Here is a 21,143-nt window from a genome sequence, read left to right as displayed (position 1 = left end):
CCAGTGCCTCCACTGATCCAACCCAACCGGAAGCTGGATGTCAAATGAGCCCATTGATGCAGCCCACGTGGGTCAGTCTCCAGGGCACAGATGAAGGCAGGGGAGGAGGATGCCCGACACAGCCGGTAAGGAACCACGAGCAGATTCCAGTCCTCAGTGTTTCCTGATTCAGGTCCTTTGTCTTTTCTGCTGCCCCGTGTTAAGGCAGCAGCCCTTCAACATGCACGTATGTGCACCTTATAACCGCCTGGGGACGATATGAGAAGTCAGGAGAATTGAACAGCATGGTCTGGTGGCATGGGCATGTGTTATTTTTGGCCACTCTGACACCCATTTCCCCCTCCCTGGATAGTTCACTCATGTGCCTTCAGTGGGGCTGCACCCCACAAAGTGAACTTGGGGTCCAGGCAACACTGGCCAAGCAAAAACCAACCCTGAATTTTACAGATGTCACCATTTCCTGGTGGCAGGCACACAGGGCTCCCTCTTAGCAAGGTGCACTGTGGGGTTTTAGGCTGGTCCATGGTTTTTGGAGAACTGTTTTTTGAGACACGTTTGGCTTTGTGCTGATGGAATTCTGCCTGTGCAGGGTGGCGTCTTATTGAAACCTTCACAGGGTTATTTTATGTGGTTGCAAAAAAGTGCCTTTGCTAAGCTGCATCTTCTGGTATGACATCTAGACTCTAGGAATGATTTTTATTGGGCCATCAGTGCCATCTTGTTACATGATTACATATATGTGTGTGTATGTGACATGACTCCAGACATCACACAGGCATCAAATGATGGTGATGGAATAGTGACTGGTGTGTGGGCTAACCTTGCAGCCAATGTCAGAGAATGGAGCTAACCCACGGGGCAGCATAGCTGGCAATGTTGGCTCGGGTGACCAGCTCGTGATGGATTGCTTGGGACTGTCCTGATTTTAGAACCTGAAGTCCCACATCCTAGGAAGCCCATCGGTCCTGGGCAGGCTGGGACACTTGTAACTCCAACTAGACACACCAATTAGTGTGTCCTCAAGACATTTTCCAAGCCTCACATCCAGTCCTGCCTGATGATCTTTCACTGATTTCTGTTCTTTGAACCAAATGGGCCCCGGCTGGCCCCGAAGTGGGCAGTTGAGGGGTCAGGAACATCTGTACAGCTTTGACCCCATCAAGTAAAACCTTCTAGAAAGTTCTTCTTGATTTTTCCAAGCCTGAAGATGAGCGTGGGGATGCTTTTTACTCTCTCACCTAGCCCAGTAAAGTCTATGTATTTGTCTCAGCCCAGTCTCCGACCTTCCCCTCCCCTTTTGCCATTAAACAAACAAACAAAAAAATCCCACCATGCAGAGTGTTCCAAGATGCAAGCTGAGCTGATCTGATCATCCCTAGCACAGTTTTACCTAGATGAAGCCCAGGCCTGTTAAAAGGTCTCCCTGAGGTTTGATGTGGGAAGCGGGCTGGAACACTAGGCACGAAGCGGTGTTTACCGTGCCTGGGGTACTGAACAGCGGGAGAGGCTTCAACAACTAGGCAGTTGCTGCTGTCACAGGGACAGCCGTCAGGCTGAGCTTCCGCAGGTCCCCCTGAGGCAGGGGGTTTCCCCAGTGCCAGTTCTCCACAGCAGAAGGGGACCTGGGCTGGGATTCAGGATCCCTGGGTCTGAAAATAAATTATCTCATATTTACTTAGTTGTTTAGAATTGATACTGCTTTTTTTTTTTTAAACTTTGTGCATTTTCTATCAGTTGACTCAGAATTGTACACGTTGCTGGGGTACAGTGTGAGAGCTGGAGACAGGTTCACCCTGTGTAATGATCAAACCTGGATGATCAGTGTTGCTGCCTCCTTCCACATTGAGCCTGGCTTTGTTCTGGGAACCTTCCAGTTCCTCTCGCCTAGCTCTTTATAAAACGGGGTGAGTTTTAACATCTATTTTCCGGGGGAAGGCATTCCCTCTACCTGCAGCAGCCTCCATCAGACGCTATTCTGGTCTGATTGCAGATGTCTTTGGGGAGAGTTTTCTGGTACCCCTGGGACAGACGGACTTGGTTTCTGTAGCGTCATGGCAAATCAAGATAGACATTGGTTCATGACATTTCATCCTCCCTGTTTTGGCAAAAGCCCGACATTTCCTTTGAGAGAACAACCCACTCCCCCTTCCCATTTGATCCTGGTGGGGCTGTCATCAAAGAAGCCTTCTTCTTCCCCACTGTGGTTGCCAGGTAACGAGGCAGAGCCAATCATAGTCCCTCCCCTCGGGCACAGTGATTGGTCTGTAAGTGGGCATGTGACCTCACAGGGCCAATCAGGGGCTTCTCTGGAATTGACCTAGAGAGAAGGCGAGAGGAGGAGATCTTCCTGATGGAGCTGCTCTCCGGGAGCATGCGCCCAGGGTTACCAGAGACTGTGCTTTCCTGGGAGCATTAGCAGAGGGAGAAGGCGGGGCATACAGTGAAGCAGTGAGAGCTCTTTTTTTTTTTTAATAGAAAGCTTTTATTTAATGAATATAAATTTCATAAGTATAACTTTTGCATTATAGCGGTTCTTCCCCCCATACCTGCCCTCCCACCCCCAAACTGTCCCACCTCCTACTCCCTCTCCCATACCATTCTTCATTAAGGTTAATTTTTAATTATCTTTATATACAGAAGATCAATTTAATATATACTAAATAAAGATTTCAACCGTTTGCACCCACACAGAAACACAAAGTATAAAGTACTATTTGAGTACTAGTTATACTGTTAATTCACATAGTACAACACATTAAGGACAGAGATCCTACATGGAGAGCAAGTGCACGGTGACTCCTGTTGTTGATTTAACAATTGAAAGAGAGCTCTTTTTTGACACATCCACATACCCTACAATTCACCTTTGAAGATGTACAGTGCAGTGATCCTTAATATGTTCACAGGTTGTGAAACCATCACCACTATCTACTTCTAGAACATTTCCATCACATTGAAAGGAGCCTGTAATTCTTAGGAGTCACGCCCCATTCCCTCCTCCCACAGCCCCTGAGAATCACTAATCTCTGTTTCTATGGCTTTGCCTATTCTGTACATTTCATACTAATGAACCATGCAACACATGGCCTTTTGTGCCATTTTCTTGCATGTAACACAGTGTTTTCAAGATTGATTCATATTGTGGTATGTGTCAGGACTTCACTCCTTCTTATGGTTGTCCATTCTGTATGAATATATTACACTTAGTTTCTCCACTCATTAGTTGATGGGTATTGGCTATTGTTTTTAGCTATTATAAATACTGTTGCTATGAATTTAAAAAAATTTATTTTATTCATTTGAAAGAAGTACAGAGAGGGGTAGAGACAGAAAGAGAGAGACATCTTTCTTCTGCTGGTTCATGCCCCAGATGGCCTCAATGGCCAGAGCTGAGCTGATCCAAAGCCAGGAGCCAGGAGCCTCCTCCAGGTCTCCATGTGGGTGCAGGAGCCCAAGCACTTGGGCCATCCTCTGCTGCTTTCCCAGATGAATTAGCAGGGAAATGGATCAGAAATGGAGTAGCTTGGATTTGAATCAGCACCCATATGGAATGCTGGTGATACAGGCTGGGGCTTTCACATACTGCACCTCAGTGCAGGCCCCTTGCTATGAATTTTTTACAAAGCTTTATACAGTTATGATAAATTAACTTCTGTGATGGTTTGTTAACGTGTATTTCCCACCAGATTATAAATCTGTGTGTCTCAACCCTAACAGGTGTATTCGGTAAATACTATCTGTTGAGTGGGTAAATGCAAGGCATAGGAGTATGAGCCCATTTTGCAGACAGGGAAGCTGAGAGAGAGGTTAATGAAGGTGGCCAAGTCACATGCCTAGTGAATTCTGAATTCCTGGTTACAAACAGTAGAAACCAATTCTTACTGATGTGAAAAAAGGAAAGGCTACTGGGGAGTTCACAGAATTCTGCAAAGATCTACGTGTAGAAAATGAACTGGAATGAGGGAGGTAAGATGACGGCTTGGGCCAAGGCTGAGGTTGTGCCTGAGAAACCACCGAGGGAGGCCACTGCTGGTGTGCCCCCAGGACAGAGGACATCCTAGGGAGGCCACTGCTGGTGTGCCCCCAGGACAGAGGACATCCTAGGGAGGCCACTGCTGATATGCCCCCAGGACAGAGGACATAACAGAGCCCTGCCCTGCCCCTGGGTTTCAGCTGTTGCTGCCAGTGCTCCTGGCCTCACCCAGCATGCCTTTTCCCATGGGCCCTATTCTTTGCATTATCAGCTTTTGATTTAAAGTCCGTTGGGTCCATCTCCTTGGCTGTGACTTAGCTGCAAGGGAAGCAGGGAAAGTGTGTATCTGGCCTTCTCGGTTTCTGTAGTAGAGGTGGGCTCTGCATTACCCCAGGACTCCCGGTGAGGAATTCTCTAGAGCAGGAGTTTAGTGTTGGGTAGAGAAAACATATATAATTTCCCTCTAATAATAGATATAAAGCAACATCTTCCCACATTGAATACATCATAGTTGTTTGATAGCTTCTGATAAAATGCCCGGTTCTCTAAGCCTTTTGATTTAGTGAAGGCTTGTGTTATTTTCCATCTATTTCCCACTTTCCAATGTCTGGTGTCAAGGCTATGACAGGTTAATTGTGCACTCAAGAGGCTTATTGATTTCTTATCCATCTCCCACCTTTTGTTTTAAAATCAAATCCTGTCAGTACACAGTGCCCTTTTAAATGTTGGCAGAGTTGATTACCTTAAAAAAGAAAAAAAACAAACCCAAACAAAAATACCCAGAAAAAACACTACAACTTCAGCCTCTGAATTGCCTTGTGTGCAGGACTTGGCAGCGGTAGGGAGTTTCCTGCTGCTTCAGACCTTGAGAGCTGGGGCCCGATGGCTATGCCCAGCCCCTCCCTCTGTCCTAATGGGAACTATGTTGAGAAATACATGGCTTTTGCCTGGTGAAGGCCCCCAGGACTTTTCATGTGTGAGCTCTTTGTGTCATTTCTCTATCATTATCTCCAGGGACGGCTGCCCTAGGCCATCATCCATCTTGTGCTCATGGCAACAGAGATGTTGCGGCATGCGGCTGGCCTCATCCTGAACTAAGCAGTCTTTGATTAAATCAGTATGAAAATGTGCCTGCTCTCCTTGGCCCTTGGGTGGAGAGATAATTAAGCCACATATTTATTCACCATCACTAAGGAGATGCCAACTTACCTGTATTTAAGCCAAGAGATCTCAGGTTTGCCAGGCCATGGGGTGGGACATTCCAGAGAAAAGGGACATCTCTATTATCTTGAGTGTTTGAGCTGGAGGAGCCTTAAAGTCCAGTTCTAGACTTCCCACCTTTTTTTTAAAAAAAGATTTATTTTTATCTATTTGAAAGTCAGAGTTACAGAGAGAGAGAGAGAGAGATATCTTCTATCTGCTGGTTCAGTCCCCAAATGGCCACAATGGCCAGGGCTAGGTCAGACCGAAGCTGGGAGCCAGGAGCTTCTTCCAGGTCTGCCACCAGGGTGCAGGAGCCCAAGCAGTTGGTCCATCTTCTGCTGCTTTCCCAGGTGTATTAGCAGGGAGCTGGATCAGAAGTTCTGTAATTCAATAGTGGTAGAGTCCAGGCAAAACTTGGGTCCTTCATTTCCAAAATGGAGGTGTTAAAAATAATGAAGTATTTTTCTGTGACTTACAAGATCACAAGATTGTTATGGCATCAAATAGAAAAATACATGTGGAAGAACTTTTTTTTTTAAAAGATTTATTTATTTGAAAGTCAGAGTTACACAGAAAGAGAAGGAGAGGCAGAGAGAGAAGAGAGAGAGGTCTTCCATCCGCTAGTTCATGCCCCAGTTTGCCGCAATGGCAGGAGCTGCGCCGATCCGAAGCCAGGAGCCAGGAGCTTCCTCTTGGTCTCCCACGTGGGTACAGGGGCCCAAGGACTTGGGCCATCTTCTACTGCTTTTCCAGGCCATAGCAGAGAGCTGGATCAGAAGTGGAGCAGCCTAGCCGGCGCCGCGGCTCACTAGGCTAATCCTCCGCCTTGCGGCGCCGGCACACCGGGTTCTAGTCCCGGTTGGGGCACCGATCCTGTCCCGGTTGCCCCTCTTCCAGGCCAGCTCTCTGCTGTGGCCAGGGAGTGCAGTGGAGGATGGCCCAAGTCCTTGGGCCCTGCACCCCATGGGAGACCAGGAGAAGCACCTGGCTCCTGCCATCGGATCAGCGCGGTGCGCCGGCCGCAGCGCGCTACCGCGGCGGCCATTGGAGGGTGAACCAACGGCAAAAAGGAAGACCTTTCTCTCTGTCTCTCTCTCTCTCACTGTCCACTCTGCCTGTCAAAAAAAAAAAAAATTAAAAAAAAGAAAAAAAAAAAAAGAAGTGGAGCAGCCGGGACTTGAACAGGTGGCGGCTTTACCCAATACACCACAGCACCGGCCCTGGAAGGACTATTAATAAATACTTTATAAAATATATTTTATATTTAGCAGGATTCAAGCAAGTGTTTAATTTTTCTGTGCCTTAGTCTCATTACCTGTAAAATGGTAATAATGTTAGCCCCCTTCATCAGGTTATGTGAGGATTAACTAAATTAAACCATGAAAATTGCATGGGACAGAGCTTGGAACATTGTATACACTCCATATGTGTTAGCTGTTACGTTGTTTTTATTAAATATAACACCAAAGGGAACCTTCACTTAGGCAGTGCTACATAACTAATAAATCTAACAGCTTAGTTAAGTGATGAATGTACTCTTCTTCAAGTTTTTTGATTGGAAATTTGTCCAAAAAAGATCTCACTATCCTATTTTTAATGAGTCCCAGAAATAGTAAGGAGGACTACTGTGGAGGCCGGGAACGTGCCTGTCGGCTTTCTGAACACACAGCCTGCAGGCCCTGCCCCGGGTGTGAACTTGCTTGAAATTCAGGCTCTGGAGGTTGCTGGCTGTTGCTGATTCCTTCCTCTCTCTCAGCATCATCTTACGTGACTTTAAAAAGGAGGTGATTTGGCTCCAGATGTCTGTGGAAGCGCCTGCTTTTATTGGTTCTCTAGAACAGCATATGGATGCTCTCCAGCTTGCAATGGTCCAACTGAAAGTTTTTTTTAAAAAAGGAGTTATTTATCTACCTATTTATTTATTTATTTATTTGAAAGACAGAATTACAGAGAAGCTGAGGCAGAGAAAGAGAGAGAGAGGTCTTCTATCTGCTGGTTCACTTCCCAAATGGCTGCAATGGCTGGAGCTGCGCCGATCTGAAGCCAGGAGCCAGGAGCTTCTTTTGGGTCTCCCACAAGGGTGCAGGGACCCAAGGACTTGGGCCATCTTCTACTGCTTTCCCAGGCCATAGCAGGGAGCTGGATTGGAGGTGGAGCAGCCGGGACTCAATGTGGTGCCCATATGAGATGCTGACACTGCAGGCGGTGGCTTTACCCACTATGCCACGGGGCTGGCCCCCTGAAGGATTTTTTGATGTTACAGTGCATACGACCAATTCTATTTTTCACTTCCAGCACAGCATTCAATAAATTACCTGGGATGTCAACACTTTGGTATATAATCGGCTTTGTGTTAGATGATTTTGCCCAACTATAGGCTAATGTAAGTGAGCTGAGGACATTTAAGGTAGATTAGGCTATATAGGCTATGATATTGCATAGGTTAGGTAAATTATTTGCATTTTTGATGTACAGTAGTTTCAGTTTACAATGGGCTTGTTGGGATATAACCCTATTATAAATCGAGGAACATCTATAGCATAAGTTAAGCCCGTGGACTGTGAAGTTCAAGGGCAGACTTGTGTGACTCTGGACAGATTAACTACTGTAAACCCAAACGGTTTCTCACCTATAAAATGGGAACGATAACACTACTTTGAAGGGCTAAGGTGAGAAGGTTCAGTTAGATGACGCATGTAAGCTACTTAACACTGTGTCTGGCAGCCCTAGGCTCCTGGTTACGACTGCACCTGACTCCCGGGGTCTGTGTGGTGCCTCCGCGCCTCTTGCCCCCACTGCGCTCCTGCTCTCAGAATGAATCCACAGCAACACTCCTGAAGCAAACCCTTCAACTTTTCCTCTGAAGTCAAGTATAAAGTTTTGGATAGCACAGAGTTCTGGGGTTCAGTGCTGGTTCAGCAAGAGCGGGCTCCCTTCCCGTTTCGCTGTTCATGTTTGTTTGTGACCAGAGCTTGCGCGGGACTGCTGGGCATCAGCTGGCACTTGTCTGCAGCACATTCGTTCTGAGGGAAGGAAAAAAAATGTGTTTTCCCACGCAGTGGTCACCACGCTCAAACCACTAGGGCAAGCCAAGCTCTGGGAGAGTGAGGTAAGACAATATCCTACCCAAAGTGGAAGCAATGTCTTCAGAAAAAGGAAAATATATCTAATCTCATATTTTGTCTGCGTTCATCAGGGAATATGTTTTTCTTTGAGATAAGTTAAAAAAAAAAAAAAGCAATCTACCCATCCACCCAAAAGCCAAAAGTAAGAAGTAGTAGTAGAATCTCCTGTGAACAGCCACTTCCAATAACCTGGCTCCAGAAGATGTGGGTTCAAAGCCATGGGTAGAATACTGGAGACTTCACATAAAAACACAAAGAACGCGGGGAGCTTGGTTATGGATTGTGGTGTGTTTATGGGCTGAATAAGAGCCTCCTTCCCGTGACTTTGTGAGGGAAAGGCGGCTGCAGGGAACGCCTCTCCTGGACAGCCGCGGGGTAAGGGGCTGGAGGAGCAGAGGGCTCCCCTGGAGCCAGAAGAGCAAGGGAGCAAGTGAACCTGCGTAATCGTCTCCGTCCCTGTAGACAGGAAGTTAACTCAGAGGTCTCGGTGTTGGGCCAGCAACTGGAAAGTGGTCCTTCTGGAAGGGTGGTCATGGCAGGGTGTGGGAGGGTCCTCCTTCAAGGCAACTCTAAGGTCCAGGCCAAGAGTCCTTAGCATGCTGCTAATGAAATCATTAGTATTCCCTGGTGCTCCGTTCTCCTTCCAGTCTCTGTCCCTCTGCAACCTCTCTATACCCTTGACTCGTGCTGTCTGGGGGCCTCTGTTCTTGCTGACCGACCAGTGCCCCAGCGGCATCCTCGCCCAGGCTTTTCTCCCTTGAATTCTCTGCCCTTTCTATCCTCTCATTCATCAAGCCCAACCAATTAGTCACCTCAGTACTAATACCATGCATTAAGCACTTATGGTGTGCTCATTTCTAGGTACTTACTTATTTACTTATTTATACTCCTCCCCCCTCAAGAAACCTTTTACTTAAGGAATACAGACTTCATGTGCTTCATAAGTACTACTTTAGGAACATAGTGATTCTTCCCACCATACCCGCCCTCCCATTCACTCTCCCACCCCTACTCCTCCCTCTCCCATTCCCAGTTCCATTCTCTACTAAGATCCATTTTTGACTAATTTGTTTGCTAGGTACTTTTAAAATCTTATCTAAAATTGTTACAAAAACTCAGGTGGCTATTTGCACCTTCTTTTTTTTTTCATATAAGAAGATTAAAACTGAGCCTGGTTATTGATGTCTTTGGTGCCTTTGGCTTACTGTAACAAAATACCTCAGTCTGGGTAACTTGGGAAGAACAAATTTACTGCTCACAGTTCTGGGATCTGGAAAGTTGCAGATTAAGTTGCCAGCAGGTTCTGTGTCTGGTGAGGGCTCACAGTCTGCTTCCAAGATGGCGTCTTACTGTTGTGTCTCACGTGGCAGAAGGGACAGAAGGAACTTGCTTCCCCAGCTTCTTTATAAAGACACGGACCCCATCTGTGGGGTTGGAACTTTCGTGGCCTAATCCACCTACAAAAGGCCCTACATCTTGATCCCATTGAATTGGGGTTCATATTTCAACATGAATTTTGGAGGAGATACAAACATCAAACCATAGCACTCAACTTGTCTGACGTTGACTAGCTGGTTATTGGTGGAGCCAGAACTTAATCTCAGTCCCTCACTCTTTTCAAGATCTGGGCTCTTTCTGTAATCCTAGTGGACTTCAAACTCTGTGCTGCCAAGGGACTTTTCTCAAGGTCATACAGAAGATACATAAAGGTGGAGCTCAGAGGTGGGCACTCTTATCAGATGTTAACAGTGAGTCATTTGTTTTGAGTTAACTGCTAGGTAGATTTTTATTCATGAATTAATTCCGTGGCATTGGGCTATTTTTGACCACATATGTTTTAATTGCAAGTCAGACCCTGAGCAACCAACTTACCCTTGCTGTGTTTGTAACATGGGGGTGGACAGCAAAGCCTCTTTGATAGGACACATATTTAAAGTAGGTAATGGTGTAATATACCTGGTACAGGGGAGGGAGGCACTGTGAGAATGGTGGTTATTACTATGTTTTCACCTTGATTGTAGTTGCAATCTCAGTTAACATCTCTTTTTAGTGAATGACTTAAGATGGTCTTGGCATTTTAAAAACATGAGAGGGGCAGGAGTTTTGTGCAGTCATTGGGATACCACCCGGGAGACCTGAATCCTATACCAGAGGGCCTGGTACAGTCCTGGCTTCTCTATTTCTGATCCAGTTTCCCGTTGTTGTGCATCCTGGGAGGCAAGCAAGGGGGCAAGTCCCTGTCCCCTGTGTGGCAGACCCAGCTGGAGTTCCTGGCTCCTGGCTTTGGTCTGGCCCAGCCCCAGCTGTTGCAGGCATTTGGGGAGTGAGCCATTACATGAGAGCTTTCTGTCTCAAAGATACAAGAATCCAGATGTTTCTTCCAAAGTGTTCAACTCTGCCTGAGAGAGACGACGCCAACCCTCTGGGGAAACCAGAAAGCATTCAGACATGGTTAAGTCTGGGGTGAAGTGTGCACACCTGCTCTCTTGAGCCAGGCTCACTTCTGGCCAACAGGGAATTCTGACTTGGGACACTTAGGTGAGTGAAGTGGCTTGCTGTGACCCTGGTCAGTAGCTGGCCAGGTGAGGCTTACTGCTCTTGAGTGTCCTTCCCAGGGGTGGGATTCCCCGAAGTTGGTGTTCCTGCCTCCAGCTACATTTCAAGTGAAAGGTGAGTGTTTCACTTGGCACACAGCCAAGAGCTGGACTGCAGGAAGGAACCCAGCAGGCAAAGCTGTGCTAGGGATGGGGTGGGGGTGGGGGGAGGAAATATCTTCCTTCACTCTGTCCCACTGCTGCTCAAAGAAAGGCAGCTGTTTTACCCCACTCCCCCCCCTCCCATCCTCTTCCTCCAGCTGCCAAAATTTCCATATGGATGTCCTGCAAGAGACCTGGTCTGTAGTTACCCCTGGAACATTTGTTAGTGCTCCCAGCAGACACAGAAGGAGAAGAGAAGGCGAGTTGCCGGGAGGGGCCTCTGTTGACAGGAGGTGTTTCCCATGCCGAGAAGTGGACTTGGAGACGTCGCCTTCAGGCTGTGCTGGCCCAGCGAGGCCAAGGACATTGGAGCTGGAGTATAAAAGCTGGAAGGGACTCGTGGGTCCTGATCATTGACTTAGTGTTTTACATCTGAGATTTAGGAGACACCGCAGGGCCTTGGGAGGTTGGGGCAGGCCCCAACGGGTATTTCTTGAGTGTGCAGGTAAATGCAGTTGGCTGCAGGTGAAAGGAACTCAAGAGAGTTTACAGAAAAACTTGAAAGAGTAAGGGGATTTCTTGAAATGCCCTTTGGGGACTGGGGTTGGGGCACTGCTGGAGGCCCTCCTCTTGCCCTTTCTTCCCAGTTCACATCCTTGCTTGCCTTTGCAATGGCTTCAACACCATGGGGCTGCAGGCGCTTAGGGAGGGAACCAGCAGTGGCCCCTGTCTAGACTTGGTCCAAGTTCCTGTCTGCACGAGAAAAGTCACAGTTAAAGGTGAGCAGAGGAGCAAGATTTATTTAAAGTGAAATTACACACTCAGGAAGGAGTTGGGCAGGTTCGAGGGAGAATGAACTGCAATCAACAACGTTTGGGTCTTTTTTTTTTTTTTTACAGAATTTTTATTTTATTTATTTGAAAGGCAGAGTTATAGAGGGGATATATATATATATATATATATATATATATATATAGAGAGAGAGAGAGAGAGAGAGAGAGAGAGAGAGATCTTCCATCTACTGGTTCATTCCTCACGTGTCTATAATGGTCCTGGCTGGGCCAGGCTGGAGCTAGGAGCCAGGAACTCCATCCTGGTCACCCATGTGGGTGGCTGGGGACTAAATACTTTGGGCCATCTTCCACTGCTTTCCCAGGTGCATTAGCAGGGAGCTGGATCAGAAATGGAGCAGCTAGGACCAGTGCTAATAGGGGATGCCAGCAGGTTGGCTTAACCTGCTGTGCCAAAAAGCCACCCTAGCCCTGGGATAGTCCTTTTATATAATCTGGAGACATAGGGGGTGGTATCTGGAGGGTGGCTTAATTAAATATTCCAAAGAGGGTGGGGTTTGAGTCAGGGCTTGAGTACCACCCACTTCCACACTCTTTTTTAGGAAATCCCCAAAGTGTCATGACATCAGGTACATAATGGGAGTGGGAGTGCTCGCCATGGTAATTTTATAATAATGACCTGAAAGACATTGCCGGGAGCATCCTGCAGCTATATTGGGTAATTTAGCTGGTGCTGGTTCTAGGCAGAAAACACCTGGAAGCTGCAGACTGCACTAAAGGGGGTGAGGGTGGGGTGGAAGGGTGGGTGGAGGGTGGCATTGAGCAGCTTCCCAGGGCTGTGGCACAGGTGTTGGCCATCCTCAGCTCCTCTTTGCTAGCTACCTCCCTCTCCACCTCACAACTACCAGCAATGATGTGATGGACCTGGCTTGGATTAGGGCTTGGATCTCCTGGATCTCCCATCCAGGAGAATTCTGATTGGCACCGTCTTTGAAATCCTAGCCACGGTGTGGGTATGTTGTGCCCTGGCTCTCCCTCTGCAGTGGTAGAATTCCTCCCCTCAAGATGTCCATGTAATAGTTCCCAGAACCTAGGAATACGTTGTGTGTCACGGCAAGGGGGGAAATTAAAGTTCCAGATTGAAATAAAGCTGATTATCAGCTGGCTTTAAAATGAAGCGAGTTGGCCTGCATTATCCAGGTGGGCACAATGTAATCACTGCGTCCTTAAGTAGGGAAGAGGAAGCAGGAGGGTCAGAGTCAGAGATGTGGCGTTGAAGAAAAGACTCGTCCGGCTACTGCTGACGTTGAAGGTGGAGGAGATGCAGGCGAACTCTGGCAGCTGGAGCAGGTGAGACTCGGGATGCTCCCAAAAAGCTTTTGGAAAGAGCCCAGCCCTTCCAGCACCTTGATTTTAGCCCAGGGAGACTCACTGTTGACTTGTGGCCTCTGGAACTGTAATAGTGCCTGGTGTCGTGGTTTGTGGTTTGCCACGTAGCAATAGGAAACAAAGGCAGTGCCCAAAATAGAAAGGACATTGCTTAGCCTCCCTTGCATCCGAGAGAGGCTCGAAGTCCTGTGTGTTGCTGGAAGTGTTGTGTGGCAGCTCCTGGGAGTCCTAGACGCCTTCTCTTCCATCCTGCGGCCTAGATGTGCGTGCTAACTGCACCACCAGGATGAGTGCGTCCAGGGAAGGTGGAGGCGTGACCTGGAAGGAGCTGAGCCCCAGGCTTGAATTCCTACGTCCACACTTGAGCAACAGAGAAGTTTTCATCTTGTTTGGGCCGCTGTTCTTTCTGGTGTTTTCAGAACTCCCAGCTGGAGCCAATCCTAATGATTGTGGAAAGGCCTTGACGCTGCTCCTGATGGAGGCCTGCCCCAGTGCCTGCACATTCACGGGGCGAGCATCCCAAGGCTGGCCTCCTGGATCTCCGCCTCCTTCCCCAGGGACGTTTCCATTGGACGCTGCCGTGTTGGCATCACAACCCTCTCTCTTGCCTTTGCTGGTGGTGTCAGGCGGCCGCCGTAACCACCCCTCAATCAGCTTGACCCTCTGGCTCTCTGGACTCCGTGCGGCCTTGTTGAGCAGCCCCCATCCAGTTCTGACCCCATGGGACTCACTCCCACCCTAGCATCCCCCACCCCCAGTCCTAGCCAGAGAGAGCTGCACAAGAATCTGAGACTGAGCACGCTAGATCTGCTCTCAGTTCTCTGTGAGTGATTTCAGAGAAACTCATGGTTATAATTGCTAGCATTTATGGAACACTTACCAGGGGACAGAACATGAAGTGCTTCATTTTATTTTATTTAAACTTCATTTACTCTTTACAATAGTGCACAGGGTGGGGACTGGTGTTATCTCCTTTATGGGTAAGGAAGCAGAAGCTGTATAGCAGAGAAGGTACTTAATTGACCCAAGGTCACACTCAGCTGCTCAGGGGGCACAGCCAGCATATAAAGCAGGCGTCTGACACTGCACTTATGCTACCTTCCAAGCCCAGCTACTGTCATCTTCTAAGTAGCTCTTCACTCAACAAAATGCTTAGACAAGCAGGATAATATATGATACAGGTAGGACAGCCATGTACTGTTGAGTAGGCTGTGCATTGCACAACACGATGGGGGTGTGTGTGCCACTCACACAGTCATCTACGTTCATTGTAACCTCTGGAGTTGTGCAGTGAAAGATCTGCACAACTCTATGTGGCTGCTCTGAGGTCTTGGGGCCTGCACAAGGCGATAGCAGGAGGTCACATGGAAATGGCAGGAGTGCAGTGGGGAGCTATTAAAAACCGTGCTTGGGAGTTGGTGTTGAAAACGAAGAATCAGGGCAACAAGCCAAGGTAATGGGAGACAGGAACGCAGAGGACTCTGGCTGGGGCGAGCTGACAGTACCTGCTGCGTGGTTTCTCTCATGCTCAGACCTGCACTTATGACTCCTTAAACAGGGGGAGGAATGGCTGGTTGTTTTCTTTACTTGTGAGGATAATAAAAATGGATGTGCTTGTTGAAGGGCACTTAGGAAAATACAGGGAAGTTTAAATACTCATTGTTCCGTGACCCTGAGAAAACCAGTGTTAATATTTTATCGTATCTTCTCTAGGTGCTCCCTTTGGGTATATGGATATCCAGAGATACCTATATATTTCCCTTGCTACCTATTGTGCAATCTTCTATATATATTTATGTCTAATCTATACATTGATCATCTATCCACCTGTCAGTTGATCATCCAGATAGACCCTGTCTCGGGAGATCTCAGCATTGTTTGGACAAGGCTCATCAAACCGATATTGCTCTCTTTCCACCTGGCCCTCCAGCTATGGTTCAAAGGGGATCGGACAGAACCTTGGTTGTCCTGAAACAGCTTCAAGGCCACACCTGGCTGCTGCCGCAGGCTCCTGGGCTATTCCCTGGGGAACGAGTAGGCGGGAGGATGGAGAGGCCGTTAATGGCTCGAAGGGGCGATATGGGGGCCGTTCTTGCATCACAGTCGGGGTCTTGGTGCTGGGAGCTCTCACTTGGGCCAACACACAGTCGTGAGCCAGCTGGGGACCTGTGACCCCCAAATGCTCAAGCAGCCTCCTGGAAGCAACTTTTGAGATGAGGTCATCCACCCTCTTTCCTCCCCTTCCACCCTTTTCTCCTGGGGAAACTAAGCCCTAGAGGGTAGTGAGGCCTCCTTCAGCAAGTTGGCGGCATTCTGGGACCAGAACTCTGGGCTCCTGACTTCTTTCTAAGAATTGGCATGTCTGAAAATGTGTGCTGTGGCCAGCCGGTCTCGCCACATGCTCTGGAATCAGGTATTCTGTGGTCAGGACAGCATGAGGAGGCGGGGAGAGTCACCAGCACCTTAGCTTTCTCAAGGCTCTGAGAAGGCCTGCAGCAAAGCCTGCTGTTTACCTTGGCTCAGTCCGTTGCTCCTTGTACGTACGTGGCGAGGAGACCTCTTCTCATTGATCATCTAGTGCTGTCTTGGGGAAAGAGAGGTCGTGTCATGCCACACTGCCTGTCCACGTAAGCTGGAGACGACACCTGAGGATGTGAGAAGCGTTACCCTGGGTCAGAGCCGTGGTCTTCCTAGTCCCCAGGGCCTTTCTCTCTGACTGGGCCGCTGAGAAAAGTGTTGTGAGAGCAGGTGGCTGCCCTTCCCTGAGGCCACGCTCAGCAGAGCCCAGTATCCTCCAAAACTGTTGTCCCCATGAGGACTTACACTTTTGAAAGTTTCAAGCAGCTTACGTAAAGTAAGTTCCAAGAGAGCAAGTTTTCTACTGTCTTGTCCATCTCTGTGCCTAGTATACAACAGGCACTCAAAAAAGGCTTGCTGACTACATGGAATGGAATTTATGACTGCTTTTGCATACTACAGAGTTCTAATATCAGTTTCCGGCCGGCACCACAGCTCACTAGGCTAAACCTCCACCTGCGGCGCCGGCACACCGGGTTCTAGTCCCGGTCGGGGCACCGGGTTCTGTCCCGGTTGCTCCTCTTCCAGTCCAGCTCTCTGCTGTGGCCCAGGAAGGCAGTGGAGGATGGCCCAGGTCCTTGGGCCCTGCACCCGCATGGGAGACCAGGAGAAGCACCTGGCTCCTGGCTTCGGATCAGTGCGGTGTGCCGGCTGCAGTGCGCCCGCCACAGCGGCCATTGGAGGGTGAACCAACGGCAAAGGAAGACCTTTCTCTCTGTCTGTCTTTCTCACTGTCCTCTCTGTCAAAAACAAACAAAAAATCCGTTTCCTCTGTGTAACATAAGATAATTTAATCTTCATTTCCCAGGCTCTGAGACTTCCAACTTGTGAGTCAGATGTAACAAATATGTATTTAAAAGAGATTCACTTATTTACTGGGAGGAGAGAAGGATCTTACATCTACTGGTTCACTCTCCAAATGGCTTTCACAGCCAGATCTGGGCCAGGCTGATGCCAGGAACCTGGAACTCCACATGGGTGACAGAGGCCCAAGCACTTGGGGCCATCTTCTGCTGCTTTCCTGGGTGCATTAGCAGGGAGCTGGATTGGAAGCAGAGTAGCCGGGACTGGTACTGATGCTTTAATATGGGATGCATGTATCCCAAGTGGCAGCTTAACCCCCTGTGGCACAGTGCTGGTCCCCAAACATGCATTTGTTGCTTATTGTATGTGAACCCCATGTTAGACATATTCCCATTGAAATGATCTCATTTAATGCCAGTGACCCTGGGAAGTCCTATAATCCCAATTTTTCCAGGAGCAGAGGCTGTGGCTTGGAGTCATTAGCTGACTTAACCGAGGAGGTATCTTTTTTTTTTTGACAGGCAGAGTGGATAGTGAGAGAGAAAGAGACAGAGAGAAAGGTCTTCCTTTTTGCCCTTGGTCCACCCTCCAATGGCCGCTGCAGCTGGCGCATCGTGCTGATCCGAAGCCAGGAGCCAGGTGCTTCTCCCGGTCTCCCATGCGGGTGCAGGGCCCAAGCACTTGGGGCCATCCTCCACTGCACTCTGGGCCATAGCAGAGAGCTGGCCTGGAAGAGGGGTAACCAGGATAGAATCTGGCGCCCCGACCGGGACTAGAACCCGGTGTACTGGCGCCGCAAGGTGGAGGATTAACCTGTTAAGCCACGGGGCTGGCTGAGGAGGTATCTTTAACGCTGGCAAAGCTCCGATTTCAGCTCTTACCTAATGGTGAAGCCGAGGTTCGCGACACCATGACCAGAGCCAGGCGTAGCTTATTCATGGAGCTTGCCTGGGCTGCTCAAAGCAGGCTCCAGAGGGGTCCACAGACGGAGGTTCCAGATGCGGTCTCTTCCAGGTTATAAAGGAAGACGCTTCCTCCTCTGAGAAGTTGCCTGCAGCAAGGACTGGTTCTCAGGGCTATCCTGGGTGCTGGGTGGGACCTAGGCCACCTGTCAAGTGTCTTGGTGTCAAGTCTTCTGCTGGGGGCACAAGAATAGTTCCCAGCTGAGGGGACAGCTGTGGCACTAAGCCTTCCCAAGCCCTGGTTACAGCAACGCGGGGCAACAACACCACGGCGTGACTGTAAGAGGCCCTGTCCATGCAGCAGGTGGAGAGTTTGAATGCCTGGGTGTGGATCTCTGTAGCACTAGAGTAGCTTTTTTCAGCTTAAGAATTGGATAAAAGATAACCATCATTCAAGGGTACTTCAAGTCGTTCACAGGGAAATGGAGTTAAGTTGTAAGTTTAATTGGATACCCAAAACTTGAAATCCATGCATGGTTTTTTCCAAATGCACAATTTCCATTTTGAAGAGCCCTCGTGTGTGGATGCCTCCTGACAACAGCATCTGTGCCTTCGAGCTGGTGCAGAGTTAACTACGCTTTGTTCACGAGACTATGTTGGCTTGAGTGGGGAGCTTACATCTTGATAGATTTGCAGGATGTTGGAGCAGAGTGGAGTCCTGTGATTATCTGGTCCCTCAGGTTACAGACAAAACCAGGACTCCTAGGCTGTCCAAGGCCACACAGATGAAACCAGGCTATAAAACCCAGCACTTGATTCCTGGTGCAGTTTTCTTCAATACAGCTTGGCTCCATCACTCAGGCTGGGTGACCTTAGGCAAGTGTTTAGCCTCTCTGTTCTTTGTTCATCTGTAAAATGCAGCCAATAATAATTACCCATCTCATGAGAAGATGTTAAGGAATAAATGAGATTTTTTTTGACTGTGAAGTATTTCCCCAAGGTCACGCACGTGTAATTTCCCAGTAAATTTAGTTTAAAAGTTTTCTTAACAATATCATTATTGTTCTCTTACGTTCTACCACAGCCTACTCTTAGTTGGCTGATGGGAAGGAGGGGGCACGTCTACGCGGCTGGCCCTTGTCCCTTGTAGCTGCAGGAAGAGCTGTAATGTTTGTGCTCGGAGCTTCCCTGCCTGCTAGTGCCCTGTGTGCTGGCGATGTAGTGTTCTGAGAGCCTGGGCTTTCCCCAACTCTGAGAAAAGTAATGTTAAACCCCCTCATGTGATAGGGCCCATGGTAATGTTTTGTTCCTCTCAGATTGCCTGGGAGATGATACTTCATGCAAAGTAACTCATTTCCAAGGAGGTGGGAATCGCAGGTACCAATGCCAGGTGGATAGGAGAGAGTCCTTGGACCTTGGGGCAGGGTCTTCCTGGTGTCCCTACAGCCAATCTGTGGAAGGTAGTTATCTGCTTGTCCCACATCCAGAGCCACCATGCTAGTTGGGATATACCCTCACGTGGAGGGCCTGCCCCATGAGCTGGCCCTTTCTGGTGGGAAGAGGAATCAAAGCAGCCGATATGAGGGCTGTGCCCTACAGACTTGGCCAGGCAGACTGCATGGGCAGATTGAACACCCTGAGGCCCCCTGGATGCTGCCCAGGCTCAGGGGTCAAAATCAAAAGATTTCCAGAGGTGAGATGAGCTCAGTGAGAAACTGGTATACTTTCTGTAAAGTACAATGATTTCGAAACCAAAGGAGAGAATATATTACCACAAACACAATTAGTATGAACAGGCCACTTAAATTTACTTAAGCAGGTGTCAATTTTATGTCATTCAACATTTGGATGATGATGGTTTCTTTGGGTAAGGCACAACTGTTTGTGCCAGACAAACCCAGGAGTGCGCCTGTACTCTTCCTCCTCTTCACCCCTGCGCTACTCCAGCCCTAGGCCCTGACATTCTTCCAAGTATCTCTGGAACCCACCTGCTTCCCTCCACGGTAGCTCCGTGGGCACTGCAGTGGCCTCCTGTGGTCTTCTCTGGGTTCCTCTGATCCAGTCTTAACCGCAGAGTCTCTAGGTCTTTGTTATGATCCACTGGAGTACAGGCAGAAAACACTAGCACTCTGACAATAAAGTAAGGAAGAAATAAAGCTTTGCTGGCATTCAATGGACAGATTGACTCTGGCCCCTGGCTCAGTCCTTATGCAGCCAGTCCCACATCCTGTTTGGTTCAGATGGGTATCACAGTGGCTCCAAAACATGTAGGGTTCTCTTCATGGTTTTGTTTTTTCATGTTTTTGCTCTCAGTAGGTTGCAGTACACTGAGGTTTATATCCTCTGCAGAAGCTTGGATTACTATTTTTTTTTCTAAGTTTTCTTTTTGAAAGGCAGAGTGATAGAAAGAGGGTCAGAGAGAGATTCATCTGCTGATTCATTCTCCAAGTGCCCACAACAGCTCAGACTGTGCCAGGACGAAGCCATGAGCTGGTAATTCAATCCAGGTCTCCCACATGGGTGGCATGGACTCAACTACCTGAACATCATTTACTGCTTTCTGGGGTGTGCATTAGCAGGCAGCTGGATAAGAAGCAGAGTGGGGACTTGAACCCAGGCACTCTGATATGGGATACAAGTGTCCCAAGTGGCGTCTTAATTACAACACCAAACACTTGCCTCTAAGTAGTTCTAGATAAATGAACTTTGCAACAGTGGACAAGCAGCTTAAAGATTCCTGCATCACATTTGTAGACTGAAGATAATACTGAAGGCAAGCGAAAGGGAGTAAGGGAGTTAATGGTCGAGAAGTTTGCCTTTCTGATAGGATCTCTCTATCAGTCACTCATTTCTTATCTTTACTGGCTGAGTTAAGACAATGATCATCAAGAAGTCTGATACTGAGTTGGTTTCCACATTCAAAATTATCAAAAATACTAGATGAGATATGAACAAACATCTACTATTAATTAATAACAAATCTCACCCTAAGGGTATTTTGTGCAGTTTTGGTAAAAGATTTGAGAGGCACAGTGATATATATGAGAGAGAGATTTTCCATCTGCTGATTCACTCCCCAAATGACTACAACAGCTGAGGTTGGGCTGGGCAGAGGCCAGGAGCCCTGACCTTCCTCCGAGCCTCCCAGTAGGCAGCAGGAGCCCAAGAACTTGGGCTGTCTTCTGCCTTCTCAGACACATTATCTGGGAGTTGGATTGGAAGTGGAGCAACCTGGACTCGAACTGGTGCTTATGTGGGGTGCGGGTGCTGCAGGTGGCAGCTTACCTCTCTGTGCCACAATGCTGGCCCCAGTATTTTGTATGTCGAGTTCTTTACTGATGATGGTATAACTTTCTACACTTGGAGAAAACCTGTCTGTTGGACATTTTTACATATGTACCAAATGGAAGATAAAGCCATGGGACCCTTTGTGCCTATCACTTAGCTTCCAGCACTATCAGCATTTTGTCAAAACGAGTCCTTTAACATGATTTCTTCTGTTATTAGCTGCCTCATGAAAAAGCTTATCTTTGTTTTTATAATATGCATGAACTGTATATAAAGAGTGTATGGAAAATGCTTATTATCTTTTAATTCCACTGTTTCACAAACCCTTTGAAGCCCCTGTGCGTGTAGCACACAACCTATGTAAGTCAGACTCTTCAGGGTGTGTAATGAAAAGT

General features: G+C 48.1%; 1 protein-coding gene across 2 annotated transcripts in view; it reads left to right on the top strand.

Annotated features, from left to right (window-relative positions):
• Window positions 1–63, top strand: part of NTAQ1 (N-terminal glutamine amidase 1) — a 147,419-nt gene extending 147,356 nt beyond the window's left edge. For both annotated transcript variants that reach the window (XM_062188026.1, XM_062188031.1), the window contains exon 8: window positions 5–63. In XM_062188026.1, the coding sequence (XP_062044010.1) occupies window positions 5–48 (44 nt within the window). In that variant the 3' untranslated portion in view covers window positions 49–63. The remainder of the gene's footprint in view (window positions 1–4) is intronic.
• Window positions 64–21,143: the final 21,080 nt, after the last annotated feature.

The sequence above is a fragment of the Lepus europaeus genome, chromosome 4 (genome assembly GCF_033115175.1).
Source record: "Lepus europaeus isolate LE1 chromosome 4, mLepTim1.pri, whole genome shotgun sequence".
Taxonomy (NCBI): Eukaryota; Metazoa; Chordata; class Mammalia; order Lagomorpha; family Leporidae; genus Lepus; species Lepus europaeus.
Note: the sequence above shows the minus strand (reverse complement) of the source record. Positions and strands in the feature narration are given on the sequence as shown.